At 36.6% G+C, this 11,741-nt stretch overlaps 1 protein-coding gene across 1 annotated transcript; it reads left to right on the top strand.

The window, feature by feature from the left end:
• Positions 1 to 1,057: 1,057 nt before the first annotated feature.
• adpgk2 (ADP-dependent glucokinase 2) lies at positions 1,058 to 11,531 on the top strand. The gene is made up of 6 exons (XM_055172775.2): positions 1,058 to 1,388; positions 2,289 to 2,448; positions 6,091 to 6,281; positions 6,600 to 6,696; positions 7,166 to 7,302; positions 8,915 to 11,531. The coding sequence occupies exons 1-6, from the start codon at positions 1,196 to 1,198 to the stop codon at positions 9,583 to 9,585; spliced, it is 1,449 nt and encodes a 482-aa protein (XP_055028750.1). The 5' UTR covers positions 1,058 to 1,195; the 3' UTR covers positions 9,586 to 11,531.
• Positions 11,532 to 11,741: the final 210 nt, after the last annotated feature.

Raw genomic sequence — 11,741 nt, 5'->3', positions numbered from 1 at the left:
TACTGAGCCCAGACACATATTCATGACAAGCTTTTTTGCTGAGTCAAACAATCCATTTTAGGAAGAAATATGCTTATTTGTAAAATTTACAACAACAGTGAGTATAAAAATCATTTACAGCATCAAAAATTATCATTTAATCATTACCACGTAAAGAAGAAATACATGCTACATTTTAAATATTTTAATCTTAATCCAATAAAAAGTTTAAAACTTGAACTTTTATTTTGAAACCGGAATGAGCTGTCAAAAAAACGTAACTTCCACCAGGGGCGCATAGAGGCCCAACCGGACAAAGCAATCATAAATATACAGTGCAAGGCATTTAAATAAGTTTTATATTTTGAGTAGAAAATATAAAAGAAGAAAGAAAATTTAGATGCAAATTTAAAAAAATCACCTGACGTTTATAATGAAACAGTTCAGCTGATCTGAAATCAGCTTCTCGTTGAACCAACAATATATTTTACCTTTAATTCATTAAAGTTGTGGTAGAGCATAAAGAATCGTAAAATTAATTTTAATCAATAAAAAAGCGTGGAGTTGGGTAAAAAAAACAATCGCATCTAATAAAATAAATACAATGTCCGGGTTGACAAACCTGCGCTACCGTTTACCTTTGCCTTGCTGTGATGGCCCAACGGCGCCGCCATATTTGGGAGGGCAAGATTAACACACAAGGAAGCGGGAGTCGCCGTTTTTCCACCACGACCGAGCTCAAAGCTGACTATAAGATCATTAATGTTTACATTTCTTTACCGTTTTAATTTGTTTATGATCTAAGTGGAGTACACAAACGTTTTTGTCTCCAGTTATTTCGAATTTCAATAGTTTGACTTGGAAAATTATGATGATATTATAAGGAGTTGTGAAAACGATTGACAAGCCTTGATTTGTTTTCTTAATTAAAAATTGTGGTGACATCCATAAGGAAAGATAATTTAATGTACACGATATGTTAGACGAGACTGTCTGTTCTCTTCTGTCTTGCCCTGCCTAATATGGCGGCGCTGTTGACACAGGCTTTAGATGCCAATGCGTTGTATATGCGTGTCTTAACCGTTTCATGTTTTTCTGCCGTTCTAGCTGCTTGAATTTCTACAGAAGAAAAAAACATCCGCCTTCGCTTGCATTCATCATCACATACTGGCTCAGGAAGGCGGTGAGGAGATAAGAGTGCCTTCATACATTTGCAATGGCCATTGAGCTGCGCTCCGGTGTGAAATATGGCTCGCTTTTGTCTCTCGCAGTGGTGTTGGTTGCATACTTGTTACGATCACCGGACGGCTCGGTTCTAGATGACAGACTGGACGCGGTTTTGTCTTCATTACTGCGCGCAGAGAGGAAAGTGGGCTTGAACGGCGTGTCCAGACCAAGAGTGGCCATCGGTACACACTTTTACATGCATTTTTAAAGGGGGAAATATTTAGGATTTATCTATATTTATATAAATAATAAAAATAATAAGCATGGGCAATTCTTCAATGTCAGAATATTTTATATGGCACAAATAATATATTACTTTTAATAAACATATGTTTTTTATAATATTTATGAAGTTTAAATATACATTTTGATCGTAAGAAACTAATGGTAAATATTTTTAATAACAAAAGAATGCATTTATTTTTTATTAAATATGATGATATTACTAAATAAACATTAAATATTGTATTGTGTTGAATAACACGAAACACAATAGCCAGTTTGTTATGCTTAAAATTGCATATCTGGTATTCTGGTGTTTATCCTGGCTGCATGTCGTTAACTTTTCAATGACCTTAAAAGTTCATGGCTGTGTTGTAGTATTTGCATATTTAATTTGCATATTTTCTTAGTTTATTTTACCAGTATGGGTAGTAACTACATACTTTGTGCATTCAAAGGAAAAGCAATTTTCCAACCTTTATTTTATTTAATTAACGCAATGTATTTCTTAAATTTGTTGCTTTTTTATAAGCAGTGAATGCAATAATCTTAAAAACTTAAACCTATTTAAATCTTAGTTGATAGGATTGGTATTGCACATCTGTTTATTCAGTCTCACTGATCTACTCAACCAACCACTGTTTTCCTATCTGTAACCCATTCCCCTCCAGCTCCTTATGACAGCTTCAGTCTGTGCCAACTATGGATGGCATCTAATCTAGTTTGTTCAGCTGCATGCAAATATTGCATGACCTATGAATTTTAAGTGTGTTAAGTTGTTGAACGTTCAAGTTCAAAGATTAAGTAGATGTGATGTTATATATTATAAAACAGGACATGTAATCTTCCTGTGTTATCAGGTTTTGGCGGCTGTGTCGATATCATTGTCGATGGCGTGACTCTGCTGAACAAAATCGGTGTGAAGCCATCAGACCATCCTCTTCATCACGACTATATAGAGAGCGCAGAACAACTTGCTCAGAGTTTCGCCTTCTTTTTTCCACCCGGAGCTGCTTCTGAGTAAGTGTGAGACGTTCACAAAGCCCTCGGGACACAGGAGGGTGGGCTTGCCTGGAATTCTTTTGTAACCGTAAAGACCTTAATCTGCTTTAGGGTGTTTGGTTAGGGTTAAAGGTAAATTCTGCATGATGATGAGACAATCCCAGTATAGCATTATATATCTTTTGTTGTCATTTACCAATTGAATTTATTTGCTTCTTGAGTTGCAATTACAGGTAGTGTTTCACATTTTGAAAAATGCTAACGGTAGCCGCCTAGCAATGAAATCCCGATCCCACCCCCCAGTCAAATTGTAGACTTAGTTGTGTAGACTTAGTAACTATATCGTTACGCCAATTCGTAAACAAACACAAATAAGCAACACAATGTTTCATCAAAGTATAATATCTGAATCCATCTCAATACAAACATATCGCGTACCTACCTTACCAAAATAAACCCTTTCAGACCCTTTCAGACCCTCCTGCAGCTGTTTGCATCTCGTGATAAAGCAGTAAAGTTACCGATGTTCATTTGGGTTTTTGCTCTTTGCTAATCCAGGCAGTTTTTGCTGTTGTTGTTATAAAAGACGTCTTTCGTTTTGTGACTCCTGTGCAGGTTGTCAATTCAGCAGAAAAGTTTGCCATTCTCGCTGTTTACAGACAGGAGGTGAGCGCACGTGAACGCGCCAATGACGTATGGTGTCTGCATGGACTCGCTGCGCGGTGGGCATTCAAATTACGCTTAAGTATGAGGGACAAAAAAGGAAACGTCCGTTCAGACCGAAATCTATGATTGGTTGAAAATTTTTTGTTCGCCTTTCACAGATGAAATAAATTTCTCCAAATACATTGAAAAACCTTAAAACAGTGATTGCTATCAGGATGTGAGGAGACTTTTAACCAGCATATCTAAAAATGTTTCAGGATCAAATCTGTCACCCTATCTTTAATAGTTAAATAATTTAGAGTCATGTATGTAAAAACATGTGCTGGCAATGTGGCAGCTGTGTCAAGTTTCATTCCATAGGAGATTACACGTTCCACGGTTGGGGTTGCTCAAGATAAAGTTGCAGTTGTGTTTAGACGCTGCACGAGACGAATGAAGTGAGTGTCATTTACTGCTGCTGCTGCTAAAAGTTTTTTTAGGACATAGCAGAGTTATAAGGCCTGAGTGCTGCCTGACATGGCAAAATCATAATTTTTTCAGGTTTTTAAAGGAAAACACCACCGTTTTTCAATGTTTGACTGTGTTCTTACCTTAACTTTGACAAATTAATACATACCTATCTTTTTTCAATGCGTGCACTTAATTTTTGTCAGCGCGTCGTGAATGTGTTAGCCCCATTCATTCCTTAGGATCCAAACAGGGATTAATTTAGAAGCCACCAAACACTTCCATGTTTTCCCTATTTTAAGACTGTTACATGAGTAGTTAAACAAATAAGTATGGTGGCACAAAATAAACGTGGTGATTTTTTAAGCAGATAAAAAATGAGAACTATATTGTATGGCGGAAGAGCACTTCGACCTCTGGCGCAGTAACATCATCACTCCTGACTCCCCCTCTCGCTCAAACTCAGTGAGATGGGGAGTGATGATGTTAAGGCACGCAGAGGTCAAAGTGCTGCAAACTAAGTGCTCTTCCGCCATACAAAATAGTTCAAATTTTTTATTTTGCTTAAAAAATTGGCACGTTTATTTTGTGCCAACATACTTACTCGAGTAAGAGGCGGCAAAAACGCGCTATACGCGCGTAGTTGGACGCTTAAACATTTTGAGTTTACTCCCTTCATTCGCGTGTGAAAGTCATTCACACAGAAATTCCTGTCATGGGACTACGCTGAGACTCCACTCAATTCCTGTAATCACGTCACTGCTACAGCAATCTCCTGATTGGTTAACGCTGTGCGAAAATCAGCCAAAGTTCCGATTTTTCAACTTGTGTGCAACAGGATGCCTATTTGAGTCTTTGCATTGACTTAACATGTAAATCACTCGCGCTTGCCGCCTTTTCCGCGTCTGGTGTAATTGCCACTTTACAGAATTTGACAGTTTCATGATTTTCAGCTATATGGATCACTTTTTACAGAAAATATTATGTTGTTGTGATCCATGACAAAAGTACAAAATTATTAAAATAAAATAATAAAAAAAATTAAATTATCTGAAAAAGCATAAAAAATAACCTGCAGTTATATAATCACCTACTTGTTTGTATTTTAGATTGATGTGTGAATTATTTCTCTACCTTATAACTGTCAATCATACTGGGAGTTATTATGCTTAACAAGAAAAACTTGTAATCCCAGATGTTACAAAAGCATCTGAAATGTGTGCTGTAGTTAAATACACTGGCTGTCAGTGCATTGCATGAAGTTGAATATTATTGTTTTTTTTATTACGTTTCTCAATTAATTGCAGGCTACTGTAAGTGGCAGTAGGGCTATCACAATGGTGAAATAATCATCTCATCGCAATTGTTTGACCTCATCGTGATGATTTCAGATCACCACAATGATTGCACATCTCTCTAAAAAACACAAGGGGGAGCTGCAGCGCCTTAAAACAGCATTTAAAGAAATGCTGCAAAACTTTGATAAGCAGTATGAACTGCCAGGTAAAACATACATTTCCAAACGTAGGGAAGTAAAGGATACTATTCTTAATTTTCAGTTAGTTTTCAGACACTTTATTTTTATTATTTCTTTTTAAGAATTTTCAGTTTTTTAAAGATATATTTATTAAATAATTACTTTTAAATATGTGTTATGTGTATTTATATTTACTGCCAGGTAAACCTTGCAAAAGATTTAATTTAAATAGTTACAACAATGTGTGAGAATTATTCATGAACAAACAAAAAATGTATGACAATTAAATGTCAAAGCAAAAAACAGACAAGTAATCGTCATAACCGTCAAAGCCCTAAAACAGGCAATTAATTGTCATAATCCTCACAATTTATTAGTCAATTAACCGTCAGCCAAATTTCATAATTGTGACAGCGCTAAGTGGCAGCTTATTTCTAAAGTAAAAATGCGAAAATATTGCAAGAGATCAGCATTTGCTAGTTAGCAGGTTAAGATGTTAAAGGTACAACGTGGGACTTTTTAAAGGGTTTCTTAAAACCTTAAGAACCTTTCTGAATGGAGAACATTTCAGTCATAAAAACACCTGCAAGGTCTGAAAGAGATCAAGCCTCAGCCAAGAAAAAGTAACTTAAAAGTAACTAAAAAGTAATTTAAGCATTACTTTCCATAAAAAGTAAATAAGTAACGCAAATAGTTACTTTTTTGGGGGGTAACTTAATATTGTAATGCATTACTTTTAAAAGTAACTTCCCCAACACTGATAATGAGTGCTGATCGTAGCGGTGCGGCAGGAAGTAACTATCCCCTACTTTCGGTCTAAGCCACCATATTGTGAAATAGGCCTATTGTGTAGATAAACATCTGTCTTTCAATATTAAAAACATCTCTGGAGGGAATACATCCTTAATAAAAAATCTGTTACTGTTTTTCTGTTCTCATAACCTCGTTTTAGTTTGTTTGTTCTGCTACTCACTGAAAACCCACAGTTCACTTATCTAACCATCAGTTCCTAACAATCAGTCTGCCCTGTCTACGTTTGTTAAACTGCAGGTGTCTTTTCTTTATCATAGGAGGTTTGTGATGAATGACACCCTCTTTAGTGAACTGGTGGAGGCTTCTCGTGAGTTGCCAGGAAACAGGTGGTCGATCGGAGGTAACGCACCTGTCATGGCCAGCAGGATGGCGCTTGAGGGGTGCGATGTGCTTCTCGGGGGAAGTTTCAGTACAGATTTCACTGACATCCTGTCTCAGCGAATCACAGGTGCCATAACATTCACATTTAATCACTTATACTGCATACATTCATTATTAAGGTGACAATAATAATAGTGTGATTCAGGAAGGTCACCAATGTTTTCAATTCACGTGACTAATGATGTAAGTTCAAAGGCGGGGTCGAGATTCTCTTGGGGTAGGGGCGTGTTTTTTTAGGTGATTTCAAATGTCAACAATGGCTTTCAGAGATCATGCCATTAAAAACAAAAAAAAAAATCAGCAAAAAGTATATAGTGTAAAATAAGCCTATATCCAATTGTGTAAAGTAATATATTTTATGATGAATTGTTTTGTTTCCCTATAGTGGCAGGAAACACATTGGATGAGCCAGACATCCACCTAATTCTGGAGTACCCCACAGGAGCCACATGGGGCCCATATACCTCCCGAAGGGCCAATAGGTTGGCCTACATTGCATTTATTTTCTTAATGTAAAGTGTTGACACAAAGGTCATGGGTTTTGTTCCACAAATCTATTAATCATCTACACCTATGTTTTATGTTATTAGGTCTAGGGCTGCCTAATGATTAGTCACGACTATTCGTTTGCAGAATAAAAGTTTTTGTTTACATAATTATTATAAACAGTACATTATGTATATATATAAATACAAACACATGTATGCATAATTTTAAGAAAAATATATTAATAAAATAAATATTTATATTATATAAATAAATGTTTATACACATGCATTTGTGTGCATTTCTATATACATAATTATTGTACACATTACACACACATTTTATATGTAAACAAAAGCTTTTATTCTGCAAACGATTGGTCGCGACTAATTGTTAGGGAGCTCTAGGTCTGTATAATATTTTATTACACTGTATGATTTTTATAATATTTTTGCTTTGCTTTAGATATATAGTCCATAGCGATGACCATAATCCATATCTTGACTCCATGGAGCAGTTTCAAGAGCAGCTAAAGGATTTCAAGCCAGATTTACTGGTGGTGGGTGGGCTTCAGATGATGGACAACTTCCCTTTCAAACACGGTGAGTAAATATATGGATGGATAGATAAATATATAGAGTAAGCAGGAGTAAGAATTTAATTGTATAATGTAACAGTATGTTGTGTTTACATATGATAATAGACTTTTTAATATAATATAGCTGTCATACTGTGGCTGTTTGTAGCCGTAGTACTGTACTGTCACGGGTTGAATATAACATGTTTTTTTCAGTCTTCCTGGGAAAGTTGACTGGCTTTAATACTTAGTAATGTTATTTGCTTCGTACCTCTGTAGCAGGTTGCCCTTTAGGAAAATTGGGGTGGTTAATAATTACTCCAGATTTACACTGGTTACATAAAATATAAACGCAGGCAGGCAGGTAACAGCAAATATAAGACTTTTTCACAGAAAATATAATTTTGTTATAATTTTGTCCATCCTAGTCCATGACAGTGAATACCAAATTATTAAAGCGCACGTATTATGCAAAATCCACTTGGACATAAATGTGTGTTAGCAGTGTGTAAACACAACAATGAAAAAAATCCCCCCTGTCCAAAATTCACTTTTTTTAATCCCCATTAAACCAAAGCAGTCTCATTACTGTGCATTCACACCAGACGCGAAAGAGGTGGCAAAATGCCTTGAGTTTACTCGCTTCATTTCGCGCGTGAAAGTCGCACTTAAAATTCTAATCATTCAAGACATTCACACATAAATTTGCGTCATGGAAGGGCCTTATATAGCTCAAATTGACTAAACTTACCGGATTGTACGACCTCCTCACTCACTTTCTCCCAAACAAGATCTTTTTAATTCCTGTAAAAGTACAAAGATGTCTCCTATAGCGATGATGATTGTCCTCCATTGTTGTTATGTTTTTTGTCTCCGCTCGCTTTCTGTAATCATGTCACTGCTAGAGCAAGTTCGTGATTGGTTAACGCGGCATAAAAATTCTGATTTTCCAACTCGCGCGGTTTGGGCGTCAATGCTCAATTCGCGAAGAACATGCTGCGCGTTACGCCATTTGCGCTTATCGCGCCACAAAATGCCTATCTTTGCATTGTCTTGCTGTATTGGGGAAAGTTACTTTTAAAAGTAATGCATTACAATATTCAGTTACGCCCCAAAAAAGTAACTAATTGTGTTACTTAGTTACTTTTTATGGAAAGTAATGCTCATTTGCATTTAAAGGTATAGACACAAAAACAATCCTTTTTGTGCCAATCCAAATAGGGGCATTTTGGACATGCTATAATAAATGATCTGTGGGGTATTTTATGCTTAAACATCACAGACACATTCAAGGCACACCTGAGACTTATATTACATCCTGTTAAAATGTAACCATAGGAAAAAGCTGACAAAAAAGTGACTCTAGTCAACAAAAGTCAATCTGGAATTAGCATTTCTTTATCAGTTTTTTATGGATTCTGACAAAAAATGGCGTTAATGTATATGTGCCGAGGGCATTCTGTTATATCATCATCTAATTTTTGACAGATGTGGCATTTTGTGTTTTTTGGATCTGAGCTCCTCAAATGTACCTTAGATTATATAGTCACCCATATGAGTTATACAACTTAGTCACAGGGTTATTTTTGTTTTATTGATCATTATGTGTAATTTATTTATAACTAATTGTTTTTTAGGAGAGCGTGAGGCTTTGTTGAAAAAGCTGGCACAGATGTTGTCCTCTGCGTCGCCTCAGACAGACGTGCATTTTGAGATGGCCAGCTTTGTGGATGAGGATCTGATGTCGGATCTATTAGAGTTCGTTCTTCCACACGCCGACTCTTTAGGCATGAACGAACAAGAGCTGCCCAATCTCTTGAGTCTTTTCCGGGGCAACAACTTGACCGTTCTCTCCGATCCCAACCCCCGTGTAGCTACGGTTCTGGACCAGATGCGAGAACTCTATCGCCTGGTAAACCAGCGCCACCGAGAAGCCGGGTCAGGCCGGCCGCTCACCCGCCTTCACGTCCACACTCTCGCTTTCCAGGCCATCATCGTCAAGCGCGGCTCCCAGTGGAAGAACACCATGTCGGCCACGGCCAAAGCCTCTCTGACCGCCAACCGGCACGTGTGCGGCTCGCCGGACATCGACCTGAGTAAAGCGCGGCTCATCATGGACGAATCGTTCTCCATCAGCAGGAGAGAAGGCAGCCAGAGGATTCCTCTGAAGGAGTCACGGCCCGTCTCGTGTTGGGATGAAGATGACTATGAGATCTGTGTGGCTCCTGTGCTGGTGTGCACAGAGGTGTACCAGACCGCCGGAGGAGGAGACAACATCTCGGCGGCCGGACTCGTCTTGCAGATCTGAGTATGAGAGATGGTCCCACATGCTTTTATTTAAATTTTCTTTTAATTGCGTTGTTTTATTTTTTTTATGGGGAAAACATAGCATCACACAATGTGCAATATAAACATTGGGTCCAGTCGATATTTAACTTGTCAACATCAGAAAATTAAGCAACTTTTATGATTTTTGCATTGTGATTTATTCCTATAACACAAGAAAATAATCACTGTGTTGCAATATTGATAAACTACTCACCATTCATAACAATAGAGATCACAATTAATCGCAATGGAAAAGTTATAATGCTCAAACATGTTTTTTGTGAGTTATCTCACCTATAGGTCATTTGAGTCCTGTTTACAATATATTTTCATTTTTAAAACACATTTGCTTTTAATGAGAACCTTTATTAGATTAATGGCTTCAAAAACAATCCAATGAGATGCCAGGAATCTTGAAGTAATACAAATGAATGATCAAACAGTCAAAGCTTTGTTACATTATGACTGAAATCTGCTTATGCAAAGTGAAAATGCTTAAGAGGTTAGTATGGGGCGTTTGACATGTTTTGTGAACCAATGTTAACCTCAGTGCTTTATCTTCATTGGCCGATATTTATTATTTTCTCATCTTATGCTTCACCTGCTTGACTCGTGTGATTGCATTTGTCTTAAAGCAATATCCTATTTGCTCTTTTTCTTCTCATTCCACGACTTATCATATTCCTCTTTAACAAGCGCTTTCCGCATGTTGTCACATATCTTTTGATTAATTTTATCTAATTTTATAATGTCTTGATTAACGCTGTTCACTTTTTGCTTTTCATTAGGGAACGTTGCATATTTTAACTCTTAAATGAGAAAATGCATTCTCTGAAAAAATGGTACCAAAGCTGTCACTGGGACGGCACCCTTTATAAAATGTCCTAATACAATTTAGGTACATATAAGTATACAGTTAGTACCATTATGTAGGTACTAATATGCACTCTTTAGGTATAACAGTGTACTTTTTGAAAGGGACCACCCCAATATCAGCTTCTGTACCTTTATTTCTGACAGTGTGGAAATGTTTTTTTTTTTAAAGAACAGTCATTTTAATCTGATGTCTTCATTATGTTTGAATTCGGATTTACCGATAATTGAAATCTTTTTTTGCAACGGACATACAGTTATATGAAACCAAAACCACAAGTTTCATGCATACATGTGCTCGGTGTTTCAAAAACTACTTGTGCATACTTTAAGGAGGAGGATAAAAAAGAATTTACATGGGTGATCATGGGCTCTGGATACTTTTCTGCACATCTTCCATTAGCCACCCTGAGTGCAAATTATTACCTACCTCCTGTGCCTATGAAATTATAAACGGATGTCTATTGATTATGTTGTATGCTTGCATTTATTACTTAACTGCTCGCCTATGCTAGTGTAGCTTGATATTATACAAGAGATAGATAAAGATGTCCCACTCAATGAGAAATGAGGTTGAGTGCATTTAAACACTCATCAGCTGATAAATAAATCATATCTCAGGGATTACAGTAGCCCGGATGTCTATGATCCACAACACTTGAGGTTTGACCAATTTAGCTGTGAGCAGCTGGTGTGATGGGAGAGTTTATCTTGGATGGGATTTGAGCCTTTATAAAAACTGGCCAAGTGTTGGTCCAGTGGTGTGAACAATAGCAGTGGATGTTTTTGTTGTGAATGTGATTCATGCATCGATACTAATAAAATGAAAGGGATTTAGAAGTATGACAAAGATTTATGTGAAACAATTGTAGCATTTGAATTTTTACAGAAAGGTAATTTGCTGGATCAACTGGAAATGACTATTGTAATAAACGTTCTTCTTTTTTTGGCCATGTGTTCTGTCAACAGCACATGTTTTGAAGGGAAGATACTTGTTTCTGAATGATCTGTTTCGATTTGTATGTAATAAACTATTACATTCCATTAATTGTACACCTTTGTGCATTTCTGGTTATTTTTATTGACTGTTTGCATCTCATTTAAATAATGTTCAGTAGGAGCGTTATATTATTATTATTATAATTGGGTTTTATTTAGGCTACTTATTTGAAGAATTTGACGTTAAATTGGCTAACTTGTACATAATAATTTTGTGTATTATTTCAGAACATTTAAAGTTTTATGAAGTCGAAAATCGACAGA

Source organism: Misgurnus anguillicaudatus, chromosome 7 (genome assembly GCF_027580225.2).
Source record: "Misgurnus anguillicaudatus chromosome 7, ASM2758022v2, whole genome shotgun sequence".
Classification (NCBI taxonomy): Eukaryota; Metazoa; Chordata; class Actinopteri; order Cypriniformes; family Cobitidae; genus Misgurnus; species Misgurnus anguillicaudatus.
The sequence above is the reverse complement of the archived record's forward strand: the minus strand, read 5'-3'. Positions and strand labels throughout refer to the sequence as shown.

Coding starts and splice junctions, on each gene's coding strand:
- adpgk2 (XM_055172775.2), top strand. CDS start 1,196: ATGGCCATTGAGCTGCGCTCCGGTGTGAAATATGGCTCGCTTTTGTCT. Junction 6,282..6,599: donor CCTGTCTCAGCGAATCACAG/GTGCCATAACAT, acceptor GTTTCCCTATAG/TGGCAGGAAACACATTGGAT. Junction 6,697..7,165: donor ACCTCCCGAAGGGCCAATAG/GTTGGCCTACAT, acceptor GCTTTGCTTTAG/ATATATAGTCCATAGCGATG.